Source organism: Pan paniscus, chromosome 21, assembly GCF_029289425.2.
Source record: "Pan paniscus chromosome 21, NHGRI_mPanPan1-v2.0_pri, whole genome shotgun sequence".
In the NCBI taxonomy this organism is placed as follows: Eukaryota; Metazoa; Chordata; class Mammalia; order Primates; family Hominidae; genus Pan; species Pan paniscus.
This window is the reverse complement of record NC_073270.2, coordinates 1,917,809-1,944,685: the sequence shown is the minus strand read 5'-3', so window position 1 is coordinate 1,944,685 and position 26,877 is coordinate 1,917,809. Positions and strand designations below refer to the sequence as shown.

Below are 26,877 nucleotides of genomic sequence, written 5' to 3'. Positions count from 1 at the left end.
GTGACCCCAGCCCATGGTCTCCCACAGCTAGAGAGGTCCATCAAGACGATCTTGAGGTCGAAGCTGGAGCAGGTCCAGCAGCAAATGGCCCAGAATCAGACGGTTCCCATGCTAGAGCTGGGCACCAGCCTCCTGAACCAGACCACTGCCCAGACCCGCAAGCTGACCGACATGGAGGCTCAGGTAACACAGGGTGACTGAGTGGGCACTGAGGGCCTGTGGCTGGCCAGGCTGGTTCGTAGCCCCAGTCATCTTACCTTGATCTCTGACCCTGAGTAGGGTCAAGGCCTCCTCTGGGCCTGTAGCCCCCGGGGTCCCTCCTCCCTGATGAACTTGTCATAAAACTATCTCTCTCCAAGCTATGAGCCCTGGGGGGTGGATGCTGGGCTTGGCTTTTCTGCCTCTGTAACTTCAGTGCCTGGGTCTGTGCTGGGCACTGGAATGAGGGGTATAGTAGCACAGCTCCCTTGCCCTCAGAGGACTTAAAATGTGCCAGGGGAAGATGGATAAGAAACAATTCATTGGGCCTCTGGGGCCAAGGACTTGGAGAGAAGAGGTATCTGAGCAGCAAAGAGCAGGGAAGGAACTAGTGAATAAATGAAGGGTAGGGAAGTCAGTGGATGAAAAAGTGAGTAACAAATAGACACAAGTTTGTGCCCGTTTGTTTGATCCCCCATGTGCCAGGCACTGCTTGAGAAGACTGGTGTCTAGTATACAGCAGGAAACAAAGCAGGCATACATTCCTACTCCTGTGAAGCTTCCCCTGAAAATGAAAAGATAAGTGACATATATGGTTACGCACTGCTTAATGTTCCAGTCAACAACTTGCCACATAGACAACAGCAGTCCCATAAGAGTATCGCATGCTGTTTTTATTGTACCTTTTCTATGTTTAGATATGCATACACAAATACTTCCCACTGTGTTATAACTGCCTACAGTATTGGGTGCAGTCACATGCTGTATGGATTTGTAGCTTAGGAGCAATAGGCTGTCTCATATAGCCTAGGTATGCAGGCGGCTATACCATCTAGATTTGTGTAAGTACACACTATGATGTTTGCACAATGACGAAATTGCATGATGACGACTTTCTTACAACATCTTTCCGTCATTAAGCAACACATGTCTGCATATGTTAGCCAATGACAGCGCTAAGGAGAAAATAGCATGGAAGAGAGAGCAAGAGAGGGGGTGCATTGGGAGTGGTGGGGGGGATGAGAGCTGCAAGCTCATACAGCAAGGCCAGGAAGGGCCATGGAGAAGGTAGGGCTGCAGCCAGGCTTACTGCAGAGAGTGCTCCAGACAAGGGATGCAGCATGTGCAAAGGCCCGGAGGGAGGATGGACGTGCTGGCAGGTTCAAGAACATCAGGAGACCACTATGCTGGAGTGACCAGGAGGAGAGTGGCAGGCAAGGAGCTGGAGAAGTGATAGGGACAGATCACACCATAGGGCCTTGCAGGCCACGGTGAGGACTGGGGCATTTCCGCTGCATGAGATGGGAGCCACAGGAAGCTTTTGAACAGAGCAAACATGTTTTAAGAGGCAGCCCCAGGCTACTGAGTAGAGAATAGACTGCAGGCAATGAGGGAGGAGTCCAGGGCCAGAGTGAGGGCCACAGAGCAGGAGAGAGGTGGTCAGGGGCCACCTGGAAGGCAAGGCTGACAGGACCTGCAGATGAGTTGGATGTGGGGGACAGGGATGACAGCTCCTGGGGCCTAAGCAGCAGGGAGAATGGAGCTGCCATTGCAGTGATGGAGAAAGGCAAATTTGGGAAGCAGGTAATAAGCTTAAGTCAGGGCCTGTGAGTGAGTAACCACAGGAACTACGACTGGGAGAGTGGAAATGGGTAAGTTTCTGGAGTGGCAGGGCCTGTGGGCAGGTGGGTGGTTGGGCAGGGCTCCTGTAGCGCTTACGCAGCCCCCTACCTGCTTCTGCTTGCTGGGGCAGCTCCTGAACCAGACATCAAGAATGGATGCCCAGATGCCAGAGACCTTTCTGTCCTCCAACAAGCTGGAGAACCAGCTGCTGCTACAGAGGCAGAAGCTCCAGCAGCTTCAGGGCCAAAACAGGTGGGTGTGGCACCTGGCACCAGACTAGGACAGGGGCTGGGGCTGGAGTCAAGTTTAGGACCTAGGGCAGGCACCAGAGCCAGGGCTAGGACTGGGGCTGGAGCCAGGACCGGAAGCTGGACGTGGGCTGGTGTCTGGGATAGGGCCTGCGGCCAGACCTAGGAGTTTGGATTAGGACTGGGGCAAGGAGGTATCCTGAGAGTTAGGGCTGAAACTAGAGCTGGGAATAGCCCCTGCTGGGGAAGGACTGAAACCAGGGTTGGAGTCTAGACTGAGGCTGGAAATGAGAGTGGATACGGGGCTGGGCTAGGGGCCAGGCAAGCACATTGCCGGGCCCCTGCACTGGGTGGGACAGGGGATAGGCATCTTCCTGGGGCCCAGGACACCCTGATTCTTTCTTTCCCTTTCCTTCCTTCCTTCCTCCTTCTTTTATTTATCTCGTAAATTTTAACAGCTTTATTGAGATCTAATTCACCCACCATACTATCCATCCGGTAAACTTTATTGGCTTTACTTCTTTGCAAATAAATAAATCTGGTGCTATCTACGATTCCTTTCCCAGAAACAACCACAGTTACCAGGTTCTTGTCTACACTGTCAGAGAGTCTTTGCATTTATAAGCAAATGGGCATCAGGGGAACACCCTTTAAATTACAAAAAAAAAAAAGCGGTCATAAGGTTTAGACAAAGCAGAAAAATCTGGCAGCTAAGGCTGATTTCACCTCAGTTTCAAGCTGAGTGAAGAAAAAAGCTGCCAAAGTCAGGGTTCTGGAGAAGGCAAAATCTACCCACTGAACAAGCCACAGGCCTGTGAATCAGGCAAGATGTTGCTGTTCACATGCCGGTTCAGGATAAGGCCATAAGATCCCCCAGCTCTCTCTAATCTGGGTGCAATTAATGACAATCTGCCCATCTTCTTACTCTCCCAACCCAAGGTCTCAGTGGCAAGGACTGGGACACTTTCAATGACTCTAAATTAACACTAGGTGTCTAGAAATCAGTGAGGATGGAGGAAGTCATCAGTAAACTCTTGGCCCATGAAGACAGGGCAGGAATTCTAGAATTTCAGTGTGCCCCAATTCTCTCTTTTCCTGCAGCATAATTGGGAGTCCAGAGGAAATTTCTTCTGCCCTAGCTGGACCCAATTTCTTAGTCTGCAGAATGAGTTGGCACAAATGGATATACAGTAAAATGTCTCCCTCCCAGCCCTGTCTCTCAGCCACCCACCCAAGCCAGAGGTAGCCACTGTTCCTAGTTTCTGGTGTATCCTTCCATTCATTCAACCAACAATTATTTTTCGAACTCTTTTCATGTGTCAGGCACTATTGTAGACACTGTGGATACAGAAGTGAACAAAGAGACAAAAGCCCCTGTCCTCGTGAAGCTGACATCCTATAAGCTGACATTCCAGGGTTTCTTATGAATATGCAAACACATACATACAGAAGATTGCTAACTTACAATGGTTGGGCTTGCAATTTTGTGACTTAACAATGGTATGAAAGTGATACACATGCAGTAGAAACTGTACTTTGAGTACCCATACAACCATTCTGTTTTTCTCTTTCAGTACAATATCAATACCTTACATAAGCTACTCAACATTTTATTATAAAATAGGCTTTGTGATAGATGATCGTGCCCAATCACAGGCTAATGTAAGTGTTCTAAGCATGTTTAAGGTGGTCTAGGCTAAGCTAGGATGTTCAGCAGGTTAGGTGTATTAAATGAGTTTTTGACTTAGGACATTTTCAACTTACAATGGCTTTGTTAGGACATAGCCCCATCATACATTTTGGAGCATCTTTACATTCCCATTTTTATCCTTTTTAAGCCCAAATGTAGCCTACTACTTGTTTATACCTTGTTTCTACAAATTATTATTCAGTTACCTTGGAAAGATTCTATAACTGCATGACATGCTTGCTCATCCTTTTCTCCACCTTTATAATGCTCCACCATATGTGGTCCCTGCTTTTATTCCTCTAGTCTCCAGTTAATGGATATTGAGGTTGCTTCCAGCCTTTTACTAATCCAACCAGTGATACGATGAGTAACATTTCCATATCTCATTTCACACACATGTGAGTAAATCTGGAGGATAAAATGTCCAAAAAGAAAGAGCCGAGTCTAAGGCTTTCTTTTGAAAAACTCCTCTTTGCTTCTAAATCCATTACAAAAAATGTCTCTTGATTATTATAATATCATCGGACAACAGGAACCTGTACAAAGTAAAAGTGAAAGTTGGGCCCTCCATCCTGCCCCCATCTTCCTCCTCTCCATCTTCATCCACTCAAACCTGCTCTGCAGAAGTCACAGCATTTGAGGGAATTTCTTTCATATTCTTCCCAAACTCAGGCACCACTGCGGTCTTTCCAGCCTTCTCCTATATGTTCACCCCATTTCTCTTTATTTACATTAATACTTTCTTCTCTTGCCACACATGGGGTTAGATCTGATGTGCCCCAAGTCCTGGGCATCTTTCCAATTCTGTGCAAATGCCTCCTCCTTCATGACTGCGGAACATTTCCAGGGACACCAAAACGCAACGGATTCAGCCAGTCCTGGCTTTTGGGCATCTAGGCTATATCGTTTTTGGTTGGTTGGTTTGTTTGTTTTTCTATTACAAGCAAGTCCCCAGGGCCATTCTTGACCATGCTCCCTAGAGGATATCTCCTGAGAGTAGACTGCTGGGTCAAAAAGCAAGCACATTTGGGATTTGATAATAGCTACCCAGCTGCTGGTGTCCCTCCCACGCCACCTCTTTCTTCCACTAAACCTCAATCTATATTTCTCCAGGGCCGGGTATCTCTTTTCTCCCCTCCTCAGTCTGTGCCTACAGTGGGCACGGGACGTTCCACCACACTTGAGTCTCATCGTCGGGCTGCAGGGGCTCCAGGGCCCGGGGAGGCGCGCGGGGGTGCGTGCTTCGCGAGGATGCCAGGCTCACCTCTGTGCGCCCCCTACCCCGCAGCGCGCTCGAGAAGCGGTTGCAGGCCCTGGAGACCAAGCAGCAGGAGGAGCTGGCCAGCATCCTCAGCAAGAAGGCGAAGCTGCTGAACACGCTGAGCCGCCAGAGCGCCGCCCTCACCAACATCGAGCGCGGCCTGCGCGGTGTCAGGCACAACTCCAGCCTCCTGCAGGACCAGCAGCACAGCCTGCGCCAGCTGCTGGTGTTGTTGCGGGACCTGGTGCAAGAAAGGGCTAACGCCTCGGCCCCGGGTGAGTGAGCGGTGTGCCCCCCAGTGTGGCTAAAGACGGGCAGGAGAGGGGAGGGAGACCCTGCTCACCCTCCAGGGTCTCTGGGCGCCTGGGAGCCATTGCGGGCCCCACCCTCCCCGACCATCTGTGAAATAGAAACAACAAGAAACAGTAATAATGGCGTCAACAACAATCCCAATCCAGGCCCTGTCCCCTGATTCCATGGGTGACCTTGGGCATGCCCCTGCCCCTCTCTTGGCCTCAGTTTACCCATGGGTTTTGGAGGCGAGGATGAGGGCAACAGCAATCCAGACTGACAAGTTTGGTCTCCAGGATTCATTCTCCAGCCCCACTTTCTTGGGCTTGTCCTACCCCTCCCTGGGCCTCAGTTTTCCTAGCTGTAGAATGGGAGGAACTGGGAGGTTGGACTCAATGCACCCCAAGGACCTCTCTCATCTTAATGCCCCTGCCCCTAAGCCCAAGAGGGCCAAACAGAAGTGAAGAGGCATCCCTGGCCCTGGCTTCTGGGTCAAGAAAACAATGCTGGGCTGGGCTCCCAGGCTCTCATTGACTCCTTCTAACACGGCCTACTTGGGGTGTCCAAGGCATTCTTGGCCCCAGCTGCAATCACTCAGTCAACAGACATTTACTAAGCACTTACTGTGTGGCAGGCCCAGTGCTGGGTGCTGGGGATACAGCAGTGAATGCACAGTCACAGCCCCTGTCTCTTGCAAAAATGTCCAATCCCTGGTTTACGGGTCCCAAAGGGAAGGAGAAAGAAATACATGGTTTTTGAGTGCATAATATGTGCCAGATGCTCAGCTATCAGTGTTCCTGAAGTTTCCAGACCATAAAAATAGACAGGTCCAAAGGCTGTGCGAAGGAGAAGGGCTCTTAGCCTGAGGCTAGCAGGGGGCATGGGAGGCTTTTGAACAGAGTGGGACTACTTTCAAGAAGCTCTGACTGGAACCATGAGTGGAGATGTCCTGATGAGAGAGAAAGACCAAAGGAGCTATTGCTGCTCCTGGATCCATAGTGGAAGGCTGGAAAGCCTTTAAGACCCAATAGTGATGGCGCTCCAGGCACCACCAGGGCTGACAAGGATTTGAGGGCAGAAGATTCCACCCTGGCTCCATCTCAGTCCGGCAGACCCAGCTGAGTAGGGGTTTGAGGCCTAAGGAAGCTACAGGTAGGAAAAGTAGACACCTTCCAAATCGCGACATGTGGATGAACCTGAACCCATTACTGGCGTATGCACAGACCTGGCCTTGAGCTGCCTGAATTCCTCCCATGTGTGGGTTTCTTGTAGCTCAGCCCAAGGCACAGGGCCTGGGCCCAATGCCTCCCACTAACCCACTGGTAACCCAGTCCCCAGCTGAGGCTGAATGTCTGCTCAATCGTCTGAGTAGGAGGTTGTGTTGGGCACCTCACCTTGGGCACCTTTTGCCCAAACACCCTGTCCCCCGTGCTCCACTATCACCAGGGAAGGACACTAGGCAGTTGCTTTCACCCACTTCTGGATGGAGAAGCTGAAGGAGAGACTCAGTCACCAGGTGTAGAAGAGAGGGCTGGATGGAGATGGGGCACAGGAACCAGGCATCCTTGAAGTCTAGCAGGAAGGGAGCACTAGCTCTCTGCATGGCTTTGTCCCAGTCAGGTGGAGGCTGGTGAAAGGAGAAGAGAGTCAAGTCTTCTGATGTTCCCAGGCACTGGGGAGTTTGGTTCAGAAGGTTACAAGGACACGGGCACAGGCAGAAAAGACCAAACTTGTGCATGATATAAAAGCAGCAATTGTTCGTGCAGGCTGTTTGCCCAACCTTACGTATGCTCAGTGGTGGAAATCCAAAGGAAGATGTGTAGGAGGAAGGGCACTGGCTTTGCAGTCAGATGGGCTGGAGTTCAAGCCCTGGCTCCTTCACTTATTAATTAGCACTGGAACTTCATACAGGTCATTTATTTAACTTCTCAGAGCCTCAATTTTTCTTACTTGTAAAACGGGAATAATCATCTCATAGAGTTCTTGCACAGAGAATCAGATGAGTTCCTGCATACAAAAGGGTTCAGCACAGTGCCTACGCACAAAAGCGAGGGAGACTGGTACAAATTACCAGCCCAGATATTCAGAGGAGGACCAGATCAAACTGTTGCATATCAATATCAGTCCATCCTATTCTTATGCCTCCCAAAAATATTTTTCCTGGCCCCAAACTACCCCTGGCATTACATGACACCTTGGAAACACTACAATACATGATGAGTATTTCACTTTTTGTGTTGATATTATTGTTGTTATTGTTATTGATATTGTTGTAGACTAAGGAAAATAACAGTGAACAGAGCCTTGGAAAGGGTGGCTGGAAATCTCAGGCCAACCCTGGCTCTGTCCTTGCCTTACTGGGTGAGGTTCAGCCCATCCCTGCTCACCTTGAGGCCAACAGCCTCCTCATGCTTGGCTGGACTCCAATTCCCCATGGGGAGCTAAGGGGGTGCCAACAGGTGGGGCAGGGGTCTCCACTGCCCAGGAAATGCTTGTGAGTGAACTGGGATTGATTTGGGGGTCTTAGTCATCTCATTTGTGACATGAGAGCAATAGCCTTCTCTGGACAAGTGCCCCAGATCCAGGATCTGGGATCCCTGAAGTTCAGATGTAAAACCAAACCAGGAAGTCCCACTCTGTGGTAGCCTCCTGGTTCCTCACTGGTGTTGACAACCTATCCATCTGGAATTTTAGCCCCATCCTGGGTACCTGCCTACCCAGAGAGATTGGATTCTGGTAGAATCATAGTTCAAACCTCTAACTGGATTCCACTAATTGAGACAGAGGAGATTTTAAATCTCTGCACTTTGTTTGTCAACAGTCACTTTTTCCAGGCCAGGCCTAGAAACCCCTGGTAGGTTTTAGTCATTAATACTATCCTGATCTCATGTAGTCCAGAGGGAAGAAACAGGGGCCCTTTAAGGCCAGCAGTCAGCTTCAAGGGAGGACAGAATAAGGGAGCATATGCCCAGGGCAGCAGGGAGATCCAGCCAAAAGGGTGGGCTATGTAGGGGAGCCCACAGCTTCCCACCCAAGGGAGCTCCAAAGAAGGAAGGTTCTGCCTTACCTGGCTGTGTGCCCTTGGGCCAGTTGCCTCACTCTTGGGCCTCAGTTTCCTGGTCTGTGAAATGGGAAGTGCCTCACTGGAGTTCAGGCCCCAGTAACTCTCTCCCAGAAAACTCTAGCAGCCTCCTCTCTGGCCTCCCAGCTTTGAGTCTCATCCCCTCCAGGCCCCCCTCCACACTCTGGACAGAGTGCTCTTTCTCAGCCCAGAGAATCTGGGCTCCACAGCCTGGCATTCAAGGCTGACTTGGCCCTGCTGAAATCTCAGCTTCCTCTCTCCTTTTCCTTCCCCACCTTCTCTGTGCCAGCCTTGTTCTACCCTCTCAGTTGCATCATATAGCAAGCAGCCTCCCTGGTCTCAACTCCTCTCTCACGGTGTGAGTCATTTCCTCTGCTTGGCCTCAGCCTTAGTTCCCCTCCCCATGCCCTGTCCTCTGCACACACTAGGGCCCTTCCTACCTTGGGGCCTTTGCATATGCTGTTTCTTCTGCCTGGAACACCTTCCCCTTCTCCACTGGGCAACTCCTGCTCATTACACAGGTTCCAGCTTACTGTCACCTCCTCTACGAAATCTTCCCAGGTCTGACTCATCTCCCTGTCCCCAGCACCTCCCAACCCAGAACCTGGCACAAAGCAGGCAGGCATGCCCACTTGGCCCCTTCTCTCTTTCCTTGCCCACCTCCAACTGACTTTTGTGTTGTCCCTTTGCAGCCTTCATAATGGCAGGTGAGCAGGTGTTCCAGGACTGTGCAGAGATCCAGCGCTCTGGGGCCAGTGCCAGTGGTGTCTACACCATCCAGGTGTCCAATGCAACGAAGCCCAGGAAGGTTAGGGGGCTCCCTGGGAACTGTGGCTGTTAGAGGGTGCTGAGCCAAGGGCTTCCCAAACAGATACCCCCCACCCCATCGGGATCAGGCTTTGTCCAGTATCTGAAATACCAGAGGTGTAGGGGTGGCTTTGACTTCCCAGCAGTCAGGGATCAGATTGTGGGGATAAGCAGAAGTTCCCAAAGTTGGAAGTGCATCCTTAACCAGCATCACTTCAGAGGTGCTTTAACTGGAACAGCACAAAATAGTTCAGTGTTGGTTAAGATGATGATAGCTGATATTACAAACAACCCCCCAAATTCCAGGGCCTTAGCCCAAAGACGTTTCTCTCTAGTTTACATATAGTCCAGCTGAAGGCAGGAGTTGGGGTTCTGCTCCATGTGGGAAATTAGAAACCAGGGCTAATAGAGGTGCCACCATTTTCAATGAGTGGCTCCCAAGGTTGTCCTAAAATTTAAGGTCAAGTCATCCGATAAGAAGGGTGACAGAGAAGAGCACGGATGTCAGGAGGGAGGGTCTGAGAGCCAGGCCTAGAAGGGAAACAACTAGCGGATTCCCACTTCATAATTCCCTTTTTTTTTTTTTTTTTTTTTTTTTGAGACAGGGTCTTGCTCTGGTGCCCAGGCTGGAGTGCAATGGCATGATCACAGCTCACTGCAGCCTTGACCTCCTAGGCTCGAGTGATCCTCCTGCCTCAGCCTGCCAAGTAGCTGGGACCACAGACACATGCCACCATGCCCTGGCTAATATTTTTAAACATTTTGTAGGGACAAAGTCTCTCTGTGTTTCCTAGGCTGATCTGAAACTCCTGAGCTCAAGCAATCCTCCCTCCTCGGCCCTCAAATTGCTAGTATTACCATTGCTCTATTTCCTTTCACCTCCTCTTAATATACTAAGGAGAATGCCTCTGTTTGTCTCCAGGTTGTCTTTTACACTTCTCACACTCCTGCTAACCTCTCCTTTCAACAAAAAGAGGTCAAGCTTCCGTTTACCTAGTATTGCCAGGCACTGTTCTAAACACTTTACGTGACTCATCTCGTTTAATTTTCACAACCCCAGTTGGCAGGTGAGAGACTGAGGCATTAAGGTATGAATCTCCATTTTACAAATGAGAGGAAGGCTCTGAGAGGTCATTCCTTACCCACCACTTTAGAAAAATGATGACAATGGGTGGGGAATTTAAGCCTGGATCTTTCTGATGCCCAGGACCCCCAGGTTCACCTGTTGCTCTGTGGGGGTCTGTCTGCTTAGCCACATTTGGGCTAGCACAGGCCTGGCCTCTGGCTACCTCCAAGGGCTCCCAGCTGTGCCTTGCCCACCCCCTCCAGGTGTTCTGTGACCTGCAGAGCAGTGGAGGCAGGTGGACCCTCATCCAGCGCCGTGAGAATGGCACCGTGAATTTCCAGCGGAACTGGAAGGATTACAAACAGGTAACCCTGCTGCCTTGGGGAGGGGCCATTCTGCTCTGAAACCTGGGGCGGGGGCTGGGCTGTTGGAAGGGGACTGCTTTGCCCTCATTCCTCCCCCAGAAAAAATCAACTCATCTAAAGCTGACAGTGCACATCTGCTTTATGGGACCCCATCACCTGAATTTGAATGTTCTTTCTGAAAGTTCTGACATATGTTCTAAGAAAAAAAGTTTAGCTTTATTTTTGTTTTAATTTTTTTAAAAAAAATACATATACATTTCTAATTTTTTAAAGAATACAAAGGAGGAGACAGAATAAAAATCCCCCCAGTCAACCCTGACTGCGTTGCTTTAATGAAGTTTCTTGTCTTTTCATACATCTATGATCATATCTGCAGGAGAGATTCATTAACGAGGAATTGCAGGCCCAAAGATTACATGGATTTTATCAGATGAGAAGACCAATTGTTTTCCAATTTTTTAATTAGGTTTTGAATAAAGGATTTTTTGCCAAGCTGACTTAAAATACTTAAAAGCTCTTAAAGTTTTCAAAGCCAAAGAAATAGAAAAAGATACCCACAAAGTGATACAGCAGTTCTATTATTTGCGTCTGCTTGCTGTTCATTTAAGGAATACTTAAAAATAAATACCAAATTAAGTTATGAGTGTTTTGAACTAATTGGGCTTTAAACAACCATTAAAATGGCAAGGAGGAATAGGGTGTCCAGGTGCAGAAATACACAAAAGAACCCTGAATATTAACCATCAGGCTAACCCGCATTGCATCGTGACTAAATTGGGGAGCGGGCCTTGGGTGTGCCCCTGTCCTTGGTGCTGAATTCTTGTTCTGTCCGAGGGCATTGGGACATGACATTCCCCACACTCTCAGTTTTACATTTCTGTGTTGCTGAAATCTTGCAGTGGCTGCGCTGTCACTGAACAAAGTTTGCTCTACTATTTATGTAGCTGATTGAAATATTTTATTTAATTTTTGTTGAGGTTTAACGTACATGTGGCTAAGCGCACAAATAAAGTGTAAGGCTCAGTGAGCCTTTAGATACGTATTTAACCATGTGACCACCATTCAGTGCTAGATGTACAACACTCCCAGCACCCCAGAAGCCCACTTTGTGCCCCCTCCCAGTCAATACTCCACCAAAGGTAGTCACCAAATATTAGTTTTTCCTGTTCTTGAACTTCAGAGGAATGTGATTTCAATCACTTTTAACAGGCTTTTACACTAACAAAAGGCTTAGTCTTTTCCCTCTAGCAGGTGGAGGGCTCCCACTCCCAGTCCTGCCTACACTGTACTTATGAACTCAATCATTAAGCACAGTGGTTTTGTACAAGTAGCCCTGGAGCCTGGCCCAGCCCAGCTCCTCAGCCAGGGACATGGCCTCCTCCTCAGCATGAGTCTCACCCCACGCTCCCCTCCCTATAGGGCTTCGGAGACCCAGCTGGGGAGCACTGGCTGGGCAATGAAGTGGTGCACCAGCTCACCAGAAGGGCAGCCTACTCTCTGCGTGTGGAGCTGCAAGACTGGGAAGGCCACGAGGCCTATGCCCAGTACGAACATTTCCACCTGGGCAGTGAGAACCAGTTATACAGGTGGGTTCGGGGCCCAGGCCGTTGTGGGGGCTGGGGTCCCCAGGCTAGTGTCTACAGAGTCTGCTCCAACGGTCAGTCTCTGGGCGTCTCCTGTTCCTACCATCTGTCCCCCATTTGGGTGCACGTCATGGGATCTGGAGGCGGCTGGTTAGCACTCAGCACGTCCTAGCCACTGGGTGGAGTGGAAAGAATGTCATTGGCGCTGCCATCCGAGGAGCAAGAAGGGGTCTTCCAAGGTCAGTCACCCCAAGTCAGCCTTTTTACAGAGACCCAGAAGCAAAAGGAGGTGACTTGCCCAGCCTGTCCTATGCCCTGGGGTTGGGTGGAAGGGTCCCTGGGCCGGAAGTTGAAATTCCTGCACTCATTGTGGCCTTGCTCCAGCTTGCTTTGGGAACTTGGACAAGTCAGTCTGGCTTCTCTGAGCTTCTGCTTCTTCAATAGCAGGATGAGCTTAAACATGACGATCTTGTAAGATCATCAAGGTTTCTCACCCCTTCCTCAGCCTGGTTCTTGGTATATTTGGGAAAAGGAACTAGCATTTATTGAGCACCTACTATGTTCCAGGCACCATTATTCCATTTAATCTTCCCCACAACACTTTGAAGTAGGCATTACTGTACCTACTTTAGTAATATGGAAACTGAGACGCCAAGTTTAAGTATCCTGCCCAAAGTTACAAGTTAAATGAGCTGGAATTTGAACTCAGATCTCCCTGCTGCCAAAACTCACGATGTCTCCACAACATGATATTGCCTCTCAGAGAAATTTAAGGATCTTTTAGATAAGCCTGGGTCCTGGCTATCTCTGAACCAGGATTCACACTCACAGGGCTGCAAAAAATCTCACATGTCATCTGGTTCTTCATAGATTCCCTCCATAGTTGCAATCATCATCCAGCCGTGCTGGAATACCTCCACTGGTGGGAAGGTCGCTTCCCCGCAAGGAATCTCTGAATGACTCTCTGTCCTGAACTTTATGCCTGATTCCACTTCCGGGAACTTCTCAGTGATATGCCCCCACTGTTTCCTCCAGCTGAGTCCCATTTAAGCCACTGGCCACCAAAGCAAAGGCTTTTTTGAGACAGGGCTCACTCTGTTGCCCAGGCTGGAGTGCAGTGGCATGATCACAGCTCACTGCAGCCCTGACCTCCCAGACCTCCCAGGCGCCAATGACCTTCCCACCTCAGCCTCCCAAGTAGCTGGGATTACAGGCATGCACCACCATGCCCAGCTGATTTTTGTATTTTTTGTAGAAACAGGGTTTCCCTATGTTGCCCAGGCTGATCTCGAACTCCTGGGCTCAAGCAATCAGCCTGCCTCAGCCTCCCAAAATGCGGGGATTACAAGCGTGAGCCACCCTACCCAGCCTCAGCAGGACCTTCTTAATTGCTCCCAAATTGGCTCCCTACTTCAGCTGCCAGTGCAGCCTCCGCCAACCCTGCCATACAAACACCCCGCATTCTCTCCAACCAGGCCCAGCCATCTGCCAAGGGCCAAATAATAACAAGCACTGAATGTTGAGCACTCACCCCGTGACACTGCTCTGCACACTTCACACACTGACATCACCAAATCAATAATAAACGAGGGCAGCACTGCTAATTTCACTATCATTACCACTGGAACAGATGAAGAAACTGAGGCTCAGTGGGGTGAGCCAATCCTCCAAGGCCATGCAGCTCTAAGTGGTAGAGCTGGAATTTGAATCCAGGCTTTCTGCCCCCAGATCTCATGGTCTTCATCACCAGGCAGGCTTGGACATGCCCACCAAGGCCACAGAGCCTGGCAAAGAAATAGAAACCCTCACCTGGCTGGCAGCAGATGTCGAAGCTGCAGAGCTGGGGTGCCCTGGAGCCCAGATCCATGGGGGCTGGTGTAGTCAGGGAAGGCTTCTTGGAAGAGGTGGGTGAATGTGAGGGGGTGCAATGGGGCTGGGGTTGCCAGATCATCATCAGCTGGGGAACAAAATGCACGTAGACTCCCAAGTCAGGCCACACTAGGCTGGCGTGTGGCTCTGACCCTCATTCATTCTGAGACTTGAGCAGGTTTCTTTGGCTCTTGGGATTTCTGTTTTCGCATGTGTAAAATGGAAATAGGGTGTTGTGAGGATTAAAGTAGAATGAGTTAACCTATGCAAAGCACTTTGAACACATAGTAGATGCAAAGAATAGAAAAAAAAAAAAAAAAAGAAAAAGAAATGTTGCCGGGCACAGTGGCTCACATCTGTAATCCCAGTGCTTTGGGAGGCCAAGGCAGGCAGATTGCTTGAGCTCAGGTGTTCAAGACCAGCCTGGGCAACATAGTGAGACCCTGTGTTTTTATTTTACAAAAAATACAAACATTAGCTGGGCATGGTGGCCCCTGCCTATTGTCCCATTTACTCAGGAGGCTGAGGTGGGAGGATTGCTTGAGCCCAAGAGGTCAAGGTTGTAATGAGCCGTGATTGTGCCACTGCACTCCAGCCTGGCAACAGAGCAAGATGCTGTCTCTAAAGAAAAAAATGTATATGTATTAGCCATTATTACCATTATTGGGACCATTATCACTTCTCTCCAAGACTCAGGTTCAGTGAGATAGGGGAGGCCTGGCATACAGTAAGTGCTTTGTCCCTGGGAGGCAGCAGGCAGGGAAGGCAATCCAGGAAGGGAAACAGCCCAAGCACTCCACCCAGGCTGGGGCTGTCCCTCCAAGAACACCTGGAGGGGAAGCCCAGCCTGGGACAAAGCCACTGGGGAAGTTCTTGCTCGACACAGCCCCAACCTGACTCTGGGCCCTTCTGCCACCACCACCTCTGGGTGGCCTCCAGGCTTTCTGTGGTCGGGTACAGCGGCTCAGCAGGGCGCCAGAGCAGCCTGGTCCTGCAGAACACCAGCTTTAGCACCCTTGACTCAGACAACGACCACTGTCTCTGCAAGTGTGCCCAGTTGATGTCTGGAGGTAGGTGCAGGGTGGGGTGAAGCTCCGCCCACCCACGGGCTCACCCAGATTGACACTTCCATTCCCTCCCCAGGTTCTTGTGCGCCCAGGTGCTGTCAGGAGGATGGGTGCAGGTCTGGGCCTTGCCCACCCATAAGCTCACCTGGCTGTGCCCCTTCGGTGCCTTCCCCCACTGAGTCCTTGAAGTCCTCTCCAGGTCTCACCTCCTCCTAAAGCTGGCACCACCAGTTTTCCTCAGAGACAAGGCTAAAGGAACACTGAGTGTGGGGCCCCGGTGGGGAGGCACCCTATACCCTATCAGTCCCAACCCCAGGCAAGCCGAACCAGGATCAGGAGACCAGAGGGAGGCAGAGGGGCAGCTCCCCACCAGCTGTGGCTCAGGCAGTGTTCCTTGGTAGGCACAGAGGTCAGAGAACAGGAAGTGGGGTGAATGGGAGACAGAGACAAAGTAGGAAGAACAGAGACAGGGGGAGAGACCTTCTGAGACACAGAGGACAGATGGAGAAAGAGAGAGACACCAAGGCTGTCAGAGTCATTGAGCAGCAGATGGAGAGCTATACTGGGGCAGAGAAGTACAGAGGGAGATGGGGGAGAAAGACTTAGCCCAAGGAGAGGCCGGGAGACAAACACAGCATGTGAAAGATGGGGGCCCAGAGGAAGGGAGGGCCAGAGACACGAAAGGCAGAGAGGGACAAAGACCATCAGAGAAAGATGAACGCAACGGGACACACAGAGACAGACCCAAGCACAGAGATCATAAGAGAGAAAGAGATGAACCTGGAGAGTGAGAGACTCAGAGACAGTGACAGAGACCACTAGAAAGCAGTGAGGAGAGCGATGAGGGGAGGTTGGGGAGCTGCAAAGACAGGTTCAGTGAGGGAGGAAGACAGGGACACCAAGGGCTCAGGGAGAAGGCCCGGAGGAGCAAAGGGGCTCGAGGAGTGGCCAGAGCCCCTTGCTGCCCTCTAGAGGCCCCGGCTGAGCAGAGGGGCTGTTGTCCACCCCACCCCCACTCCCACCCAGCCCCATCCCCAGCCAGCTGGCTTCCCAGAGGAGGCAACAGCCCCGATTAGTCTTTGTTCTCTTTGGGACACAGGGGCTGCCCTCTTGCCACTGGCTGGGCTCCCACCTCCACCAAGCGCCTTTCCTCCCTCTTCCACCAGGGTGGTGGTTTGACGCCTGTGGCCTGTCAAACCTCAACGGCGTCTACTACCACGCTCCCGACAACAAGTACAAGATGGACGGCATCCGCTGGCACTACTTCAAGGGCCCCAGCTACTCACTGCGTGCCTCTCGCATGATGATACGGCCTTTGGACATCTAACGAGCAGCTGTGCCAGAGGCCGGACCACACAGGAGAAGCTCGGACTTGGCACTCCTGGACAACCTGGACCCAGATGCAAGACACTGTGCCACCGCCTTCCCTGACACCCTGGGCTTCCTGAGCCAGCCCTCCTTGACCCAGAAGTCCAGAAGGGTCATCTGCCCCCCCACTCCCCTCCGTCTGTGACATGGAGGGTGTTCGGGGCCCATCCCTCTGATGTAGTCCTCGCCCCTCTTCTCTCCCTCCCCCTTCAGGGGCTCCCTGCCTGAGGGTCACAGTACCTTGAATGGGCTGAGAACAGACCAAACTTGATTCCCATGACCAATGGTGGGGTTGCAGGCAGGTGGGAAGGTATTTGCACATCGGAAGCTGCCCAGATGGCCCAGGTTCTCTCCCTTGGATTGGCAAGAAGGCCATCTCCCATTCTATGCTCCTGTTCCAAGATTTCCTAGTCTTGAGATGTCCTTGAACTTTCTTTTCAAGTCTGAAGGGGCTGCATCCACCCCTAAATGGGTGGGTTAATCATTATTTCCCCTTCACACTTCACCACTTCTAGGCTTTACCACTTCACCACTTCTAGGCTTTACCACTTCACCACTTCTAGGCTCCACCACTTCACCACTTCTAGGCTTTACCACTTCACCACTTCTAGGCTTTACCACTTCACCACTTCTAGGCTTTACCACTTCACCACTTCTAGGCTCCACCACTTCACCACTTCTAGGCTCCACCACTTCACCACTTCTAGGCTCCACCACTTCACCACTTCTAGGCTCCACCACTTCACCACTTCTAGGCTTTACCACTTCACCACTTCTAGGCTTTACCACTTCACCACTTCTAGGCTTTACCACTTCACCACTTCTAGGCTCCACCACTTCACCACTTCTAGGCTCCACCACTTCACCACTTCTAGGCTTTACCACTTCACCACTTCTAGGCTTTACCACTTCACCACTTCTAGGCTCCACCACTTCACCACTTCTAGGCTCCAATGTTTGGAGCTCAGGGTCTTTAGGAGACCCAAAAGGACATGCTCCTTCACCTCCAGCATGTCCTAGAGGATGTGTCACAGGGAATAACTATGGCTTGTCTCTAAAAGTACCTATGAGCGATGAGAAAAGGAAACAGCAGGTTAAGTCAAAGTGAACAGGCACTCTTCACTGCAGGACTGATCAGAGCCTTTAATATGGCCAAGTGCCTTGTGACTACCCATGAAGGGGCTAGAGTGGGCAGCTTTGTCCAAATTTACTTATTTGAAAATGGGCTCGGTTTGTCCCAGAGCATCTCACAGGACTGTAGATGCTCTTGGACAAAGCTAGTGCTCCCCTGGCATAAGGAGGAGCCCTACGACCCCATCCCCACCCCAGCTATACTCACCCTTTTTGGCTACAAGGGCCACAGTGACAGCCTCAAACAACCTCTAAAAACAACTGGAAATAACCTTTCAGTTAAAACAGATACCATCCCTGAAGAAGGGTCTAGAACTAAGTCCCTGTCTGTGTTATAGGCTCATGTCCTCCAAGGCTCCTTCAAGTCCCAGGAAGCTGATCTCTACCTGGGTGGCTTCCCTCAGGACTCCCTGTAACCTCAACTCCCCCAGGCTCAATTACAGGGACTGTTAGGCAGGACATCTGTCTCCAAGTCCAGATCCTCTCTGCCTCCAAGCCCTAACCCCTAGCCTCCCTCCCTTCCCCATCCAGCAGTGATGCTGCCTCTGTGGTGGTAGGTGGGGAGCTGCAGGGGAGGAGATAAGGCCTCTGCCTGAGTTTGGGAGACCAGGGCCCTCATAGCTTCTTTCAGAGGATGGAGTCAGAAAGGATCCACAGCTACTCTGTCACCTGCCCCCATCACTGTGTCATGCTGTCTGCCCTGTTGTCATCAGCCAACACCCAGGCATAGCCAGGAGCCCACCTGCCCTACCGCCAGGATACACCTCTGTCCTCAGAAGGTTTTCTCCTGGATGAGACTGAGCCAATGGGAATGGGACCCCTTCATCCCCCTGGCTCGCCCCAGCCCTGAGTCCCACTCTCAGCTGATCCTTGAGTAAACCCAGCACAGACTGACTTTGATCTCATTCCTGGGAATTAGCACTTTTCCCCTTCAAGACTCAAAGGACATGGTTGCTAATGGTGGCATTTCAGGCATGATGGGAAATCTTTAGGGGCAGATTGCTGCCCAGAGAGCTCAAATTGCCTTAAGCAGCATTTGCCCAGCAGACCTTTATTTAGCCTCTACTGTGTGCAGTGTGGTGTGGTGGGCAGGGCTGTGGAGTCGGACAAACCTGCTCCAGCTCTGACACTTTGGTCCAGTGGCTCAGCCTCTCAAGGCACCAGTTATCTTCTCATCATCAAAGCCTCAGTTTTCCCATCTGTAAAGTGGAGATGATAATATTCCTTCCTGGCTGGGCTATGGCAAGGAGGAAATGAGACCATGTATGTCATCTTCTTAATAGAGCCTGGCATGAAGCAGGTGCCTAATAAATGTTTGTCCTCAAAGAGGAGAATGGGGTAAGGAAGGCATTCTCCAGCACATGCTGCCCCTTCTCCTGCACTCAGGTGAGGAAAAGGCATTTTATTTTTGTATCCACATCATTTATTTTTCTATTGTAGTTTCTAGGCTGACTGCAAGCTAGAGAGGAGACAGGGCAAAGCTGTGAGGCCCCAGGGACAGAACTCCTCTGGGTGGGTTGAAGGCCCAAGTCCCTCTCTACTCCCATTTTATAAGGGGGCAGGAAGCTGATTTGAGTTATCCTCAGACACCTGTTCTTTATGTAATTTTATTTTTTTTTTTTTTGAGACAGAGTCTCACTCTGTCACCCAGGCTGGAGTGCGGTGGCATGATCTCGGATCACTGCAATCTCTGCCTCCTGGTTCAAGTGATTCTCCTACCTCAGCCTCCTGAGTAACTGGGATTACAGACGCCTACCACCACGCCCGGAAAACTTTTGTATTTTTAGTAGAAACGGGTTTTCACCATGTTGGCCAGGCTGGTCTCAAACTCCTGGCCTCATGTGATCCACCTGCCTCAGCCTCCCAAAGTGCTGGGATTACAGGCATGAGCCACCATACTCAGCCTCAGACACCTGTTCTTAAATATTCATCCTTCTTTCTTACCTTCCTTCCTCTTCCATGCCAGGACTCAGGTATAAGGGATAGAAATTCTAGCCCTAAGGCATAAATTGACTCACATAACTGGAAAGTCTAAGGGTAAAGGCAAGTGAGGTTAGATCCAGAGGCTCAAATGATGTCAGCTCCACCTCTCAGCCACTCCATCTGCCCCGTTGACTTCATTCTCAGCCAGGATCTTTCCTCACAAGAAGGCTCTGGCAGCCCCAGGCTCGTGTCCTCCCAGCTCAGCATCCCTGACCCGGGGAGCTCCCCCGTCTCCATGATTCCAGTAAAGGAATGATTTTCTGCAGCCAGGATTGGTCTTGTGTCCATCCCTGTGCTTATCACTCTTACTCTGCTTGACCAGACCTCGGTCTCATGATCATGCCTGGCACCAGCAGTGGGGTCAGTGTCACCCAAGTCATGACTTCAGGAAGCAGGGATGCTAGGCAGCCTTCCCTCATTCCCTGTCCCTGGCTCCCATCTCTCTTCTCTCCACCTCTGTGCCCTCTCTCGGCCTCCCTGTCCCCAGGTCCTGACCCCAGGATCCAGTTCATCCCAGATTGCCTCTGACTATCAAGGGCACAGCTGTGTCCTGCCCAGGAATATTAGACCCTGTTATCAGTCTGGCTCTGCCATTGGATCAGAGCCCCTGGCCCTCTCTGAACCTCAGTTTCCCATGGACAGAGCACCTAGCAACCTCCGAAAGCCCTTCTGACAGTGAGGCTGACTCACAATGGCTGCAGACAAGACTAGCCTGAGGATCCTGGGCAGCACAAGGCACTGTAGAGGGCACGGCTGGTGTGGTCTCGAGCCTAGCCTGGGTCTCCTGGGGGCCACAGCTCATAGGTACCAGCCTCTAGGATACCTGCATCTGCGGGTTCCTATGGAAAACCCTTGTCACTTCTCCCTGCACCAGGTTAGTTTTCTTCCCATTTCAGTGATGAAGAAATTAGGCACTGGGCACAGTGGCTCCTAGACTGTAATCCTAGCACTTTGGGAGGCCAAGGCTGGTGGGTTGCCTGAGCTCAGAAGTTCAAGACCACCCTGGGCAACATGGTGAACCCCCATCTCTACTAAAGATACAAAAACTAGCTGGGCATGGTGACACATGCCTGTAGCCCCAGCTCCTCGGGAGCCTGAGGCAGAAGAATTGCTTGAACTGGGAGGCGGAGGTTGCACTGAGCCGACATCTTGTCACTGCACTCCAGCCTGGGCGATAGAACCAGACTCTGTCTCAAAAAAAAAAAAAAGAAAGAAAAAGAAAAAGAAAAAAGAAATTAGGGCTCAGAGAGGGAAAGGGTCTCATCCAAGGCAACACAGCCAAGCACCACCTCCAGCGCATTTGCATTTGTGAGCTGCCTTCCTCTCCCAGAGCACTCTGGGCATCTGGGCATCTACCACCAAACTCCTATACCAAGGGCAGGAGGAACTTCCTGGAAAGGCCTCCAAGACCACTCAGTCTCTCCCACTGGCACTTGATGGATCCATCATTTCTGAGGTCTCTGCATTGTTCCCAGCAAAGGCAGTTTCCACACTGGGGAGAGAGTTCCCTGAGTACACCCCAGAGACAACCACCACGGGCGAGGTAGAAAGTGGCCATGTGCGGGGGGTGAGGGATGGTCCCCACCAGGATGGTTTGTCTCTGAGGCCGAGGGATTTGACCCTTTTTTCTGAGTTTTCCTCCCCTTCGATCTGTGTGGGCCTTCGCCACTCCCATTTAAAGATGCTTCCGAAAGCTGACAGCATCACCTTGGCAACACCAGTATCAGCATCCTTAAATGAGAAGATGAGGTGAAGTGACTTGCCATGATTTGTTCACTCTACTTCCCCTCCTTAATAAAGCAGCTCACAAATCTGTAATAATTAATCCAATATGGCACAGGTATAAGGATTAGCAAATGATGACCACAAATAATCCATGCAATATATGTGTATTATTTTTCTTGATCTCACTTAACCTTGAGAAAGAAAATAATTGACCAGACTTGCTTTCTGATGTGACACAAAGGACAAGCCCACATCAGCCCATAGGCTATAAAAACAACTGACAGATATAATAATGCACAACCACTCGATATCCATGTGACCTTAAACAAGTTGCACTACCTCCCTGTGCCTCAGGTTCCCCTCTGTAGCAAACTGGTAACACTGCTGCTTCATGGGGTCATTGAAGGATTGATCAATGAATTTTTCTTTGCTGTGGCATGGGCGTCTTTGGCATCTGGTGAAGCCATGGACCCCTCCTTAGAATGGTGTCTTCACATGCTTAAAATAAAATTAAATGCATTGGATTATGAATGAAACAAATTATATTAAAAACACAGTCATTGGCCGGGCGCGGTGGCTCATGCCTATAATCCCAGCAATTTAGGAGACCGAGGTGGGCGGATCACGAGGTCAGGAGATCGAGACCCTCCTGGCTAACACGGTGAAACCCTGTCTCTACCAAAAATACAAAAAAAGATTAGCCAGGCATGGTGGCGGGCAACTGTAGTCCCAGCTACTCGGGAGGCTGAGGCAGGAGAACGGCATGAACCCAGGAGGCAGAGCTTGCAGTGAACTGAGATTGTGCCACTGCACTCCAGCCTGGGTGACAGAGCGAGACTCTGTCTCAAAAAATATATATATACTGTCATCAAAATATTTTAAGCTGGGCACAGTGGTGTGTACCTGTAGTCCCAGTTACTTGGGAGGCTGAAGTGAGAGGATCACTTGAGCCCAGGGGGTCAAGGCCACCCTGGGCAACATAGCAAGACTTCATCTCAAAAACACACACACACACACACACACACACATATATATATATATTTTAAGAACACAGTTTTGATATTGTACTATATATGCTTCTTTGCTAATACATTAAATAACAAGATCAGTGGTAGGTCAAAACAAATGATGAGTGTTAATATTTTGAGATATCTATAATCATTATAACAAGATACAAAAATAGCTATGATTTCTAATGGTGACAAAGTTCCAGGCACTCCTGACACTCCTGTGGCTTGTGCCCTACATTCACAATTGAAAGAATGAATTTGTGAATTTGTGAATGCCCTACATTCACAAATGAAGAATGAAACAACTGAATTTAATTAAAGGTGAGTGAAGATACGCTTCATCCCTGGACCCCAAAAAGACACCAGGTTACGTATCCTTAAAGTAATACGTATATTAATTTAGAACGTATGTGCTTAGAATAGTACCTGGCATATAGCAAGTACTTGACAAACATTGTTTTTATTAATACATCTTAGGCATAATATAACTCATATATAGTTAATACTCTAAAATGATTGATTTATTAATATATACATGTGCCATTATGCCATATACATCTATCCAGATATTGCATATATGCACATATATGAACATATATGCACATTTGAAACACTGTATGGTTACCTGAGTAGTAGCCACGTACATTGACATGTGCGTGAACATGTATGTGCATTTCATACTTGTTGCTACAGACGCAAACATGGAGGTAAAAATACATCTTCCATGTACACATGCAGGTCTGTGAGGCACTTGCTCACGCACACAAGTGCTCACAGGCAGAGAGCCAGATCCACTAGAGATGCTGCCACTCAACTCAGCCTGTCAACAGGCTGACTCTAGAGACCCATTTGGACTCTAGATAGAAACCCCAGAAGTCTTCAGGATCCCTGTTCAAGTCTTGTCCTTGTAGGAGGGGTCCTTTCTAGTGATGGCCAACACCCTGTCTGACCCACATCTCAGAAGAGATGCTACACAGCAAGACCCTGAGCAGTGAGGGACATGAATCATGCCCTTTCCCTTTCCCTTTCCCTTCCTAATATCAGTCCCCAGCTCCAGGGCTAGGTCCTTTAGTCTGAAGGGGTCCCCCAGCCACTGATGTGTTCAGGGACCAAAACTGCAGCCAGTCAGCACATGATATTCCCCTGGCCATGGTTCCTACTGCCAGGGCTGGTCATGTGACTTCAATTAGTTCACTCATACTAAAGAGGAAGACTTAGCATTTCAGGGATACAGAAAAGTTACCTCTTCTGCTGGCTGGGCGTGGTGGCTCATGCCTGTAATCTCAGCACTTTGGGAGGCTGAGGTGGGTGGATCACCTGAGGTCAGGAGTTTGAGACCAACCTGGTCAACATGATGAAACACTGTCTCTACTAAAAATACAAAAATCAGCCAGGAGTGGTGGCAGGCACCCATAATCCCAGCTACTTGGGAGACTGAAGCACAAGAATTGCTTGAATACAGGAGGCAGAGGTTATAGTGAGCTGAGATCGCACCACTGCACTCCAGCCTAGAAGACAGAGCAAGACTCTGTCTAAAAAAAAAAGAAAGAAGAAAAGAAAAAGAAAGATTCTCTCTTCTGTTGATGGAGAAGACACTACACAGCATGGATGCTACTCCAGTGTGGACCACCAGGAGAACCACATTTGGGACCAATCTGACAGGGAGGTGGGAGAGTGAGTGGTTGAGTGGAGGGTCAGAAGGGGCCTGGAGCTTTACTGACATCATTGAGGTCCTGAGTCCTGTCATCCCTGAAGCCTATCTCTAGATGATCAATTTCTTTTTCATTTAAGACAGCGGAGTTGGTGTTCTGTTACTTGCAGCCCAGAGCATTCCGAATGATGCAATGCTTACATTTCTGTTTCCTCACTGAACTCCATCCTTACTCTGAAAGAAGAGAACCATATTATATTGCAGAAAACTGAGTCTTAGAGAGGTCAATCAATTTGCTCAAGGTCACATAGACAGTAAACAGAGAAGACAGGCCTTTTATATCCAAAACACATCTACCTTCGCCTTTCCACCTTCCATCAGCTGGAAGTTATCAATAAGGGCAGCCAGTTTGGAGTTTGACTCTTGATCCTTTTGTAGCATGCATGTGTTCCTGCTCTGTGGATACAAGCTCTGTGCACAGGTGCCCAGATGCACATGTGTGTGCTGAGGTTCAACGCTGGAACTTATTCAGCTACAACAGATGTGTCTTCTGGGCCCTCGCAGCAACCTGGTATAACAGACGTGCCTAGAGAGGATGTGTTTGGCATTGCATTCTGCTGCTTTTCTGCTTCTTCGACCACATGAATTGGCTTAGGATGCTTAATGTAAGATTTTATATTTTCTTCTTTTCCCCAATTTCTACACTCCATCCCACAAAAAAAGAGCCAAACAGTATTTTCCGTCAAACTGGAAGAAAGGGACTCTACCAGTCAGGTAAGGGAGGGCAGTTGATAACTGGAATGGCACACCTTGGGACCCAACACAGAGCCCTTCCCTCCTGGGTCTCAGTTCCCCCATCTGGATAATGGGGGCTGGACACCCTCTGGTGACCCTTAGGTGTGGCCTTTGGGAATCTTCAAATCCTCACCATCCGAGCCCAGGCCTCAGTGATCCACATGTGCCACCTTTCCCAGGATCCCACTGCAGATCTCTCACCTTCATTACTTCTTCCTGAGACCAGCTCAAGACCAAATAATGGGAAAGGAAAACTTCTGGGAGTAGAAAAGAATCTAAAAATGCCTGCCCAGTTTGAGCAGGAATGAGCTTGTTGCTCCAACTTAATATATGGAGAGCTTTAAAAGGAGGAAGGGATCCTCTGAGACCCACTAACGTTGACTGAAATTGAGAAAGAGGAGAGCAGCCCTGACATCCAGGGGCCATCCTGGATAGTCATCAGCTAGGACTGGGTGTTGCTGCACGTCAGCCCAGCATGCACAGAGAACAGCTTACGTCCTGTCCAATGTTAATGATTCCCCAGAACACCAACATCAGATGGGGTCCTCAGTGATTGATGAATCAAGACAAAAAGTGGAACACTCTGTAATCATGTCTGAACAAAGACAAATCATGCACATTTCCAAGCCACAAAAATGACCAAACACCCCCCAGTCCCAGCTAATACAAGTGACCGCTGCTTCTTTCCCAATGACAGCATTGGCCTTGCCAGAGTCTGCCTTCTCTATAGACAAGACTTGTTAAGATCGCAACTGCATAATTACCCCCACTTCCTGAGAGCGTCCAATCTGAAGAAAAACCCCACATCCTCAAACCCTAATCAAGTCACCTAACAGGAGACCAATCCTATAATAAGCCTTTTCTAACCCTCTCACTAAGACATTCCAGGGTTCCCCATGCTGTGCACTTTCTTGTCCCAGTGAGTAACAGAACCACTTGTTTAACTACAGGTGCATTCCTGGTGATCTTAGGCCCTTAGGAGGGCATTGACGGTAAACTCCTTATTTGTGTGCATTCATGAAGTGAGCTATCAACTCCTTAGGCTTATAGTTCCCAAACAACCAAAAAGACTGAAACAAAATTATCAATTAAATACTAATGCACTATAAAACTAATAATTATTATTATTTATAATTAAGTTATTAATAACCATGATTTTTTTTTTTTGAGACAGAGTCTCACTCTGTCACCCAGGCTGGAGTGCAGTGATGCAATCATAGCTCGCTGTAACCTCTGCCTTCCAGGCTCAAGAGATCCTCCCACCTCAGCCTCCCAGGTAGCTGGGACTAGAGACATGTGCCACCATGCCCAGCTAACTTTTGTACTTTTTGTAGAGACAGGGTTTTGCCAAGTTGCCCAGGCTGGTCTCAAACTCCTGGGCTCAAGTAGTCCACTGGCTTTGGCCTCCCAAAGGGCTGGGATTATAGGCATGAGCCACCACACCTGGCCAACGATGATTATTGTTACTGTTTATTCACCCAAACACTGCTGTAGGTACTGTCCCTGCCTCTCTGATTCAATTATCACAACCTCCCTGAGAAATAAATTCTGCATCCATTTAAAATTGGGTTTGACTGCATGTAATAGAAAACCCAAATAACATAGATCTACGCAACAAAAGGGTTTGTTTATCTGTTAGCTTTTGCTACATAAAAAATACTTAATAGCTTAAGTAGCTTAAGTGCGTCACCCTTCAGGAGGTGGAACATAACTCCCACTCCTTAAGCATGGGCTGCATGGAGTGACTTTCTTCCAAAGAGTATGGCGTGGAATGGAGGACAGAAACAGTGGCTTTGCAGTGGAGAAACGTGCCAGCAATCAAGGTCAACATCCACAGTGAGGAGTCGTATTGATAGAATGTCCCCCCATCTGAAGCGATGACATTGACACTTCACCTCTGTGGTCTTCCTCCCGAAACACATCACCCCTGTCTAATCACAAGAAAATCACCAGAAAAATCCCTATTGAGGAACATGTTACAAAATACCTGACCAGTTGTCCTCAAAACTGTGAGGTTCATCAAAAACAAGGAAAGTCTTTGAAACCGTCACGACCAGGTGGAGC

The 26,877-nt window shown here is 49.6% G+C and overlaps 2 protein-coding genes across 7 annotated transcripts in view; one reads left to right on the top strand and one right to left on the bottom strand.

Annotated features, from left to right (window-relative positions):
* The window catches only part of ANGPT4 (angiopoietin 4), a 43,481-nt gene extending 21,619 nt beyond the window's left edge, over positions 1–21,862 (top strand). For both annotated transcript variants that reach the window (XM_003821253.4, XM_063601016.1), the window contains exons 2-9: positions 28–183; positions 1,952–2,073; positions 5,048–5,295; positions 9,086–9,201; positions 10,530–10,631; positions 12,051–12,217; positions 15,023–15,153; positions 16,317–21,862. In XM_003821253.4, coding sequence (XP_003821301.3) covers positions 28–183; positions 1,952–2,073; positions 5,048–5,295; positions 9,086–9,201; positions 10,530–10,631; positions 12,051–12,217; positions 15,023–15,153; positions 16,317–16,477 — 1,203 coding nt within the window. In that variant the 3' untranslated portion in view covers positions 16,478–21,862. The remainder of the gene's footprint in view (positions 1–27; positions 184–1,951; positions 2,074–5,047; positions 5,296–9,085; positions 9,202–10,529; positions 10,632–12,050; positions 12,218–15,022; positions 15,154–16,316) is intronic.
* Positions 1–26,877, bottom strand: part of FAM110A (family with sequence similarity 110 member A) — a 331,582-nt gene that overhangs the window by 129,394 nt on the left and 175,311 nt on the right. The window lies entirely within an intron of this gene.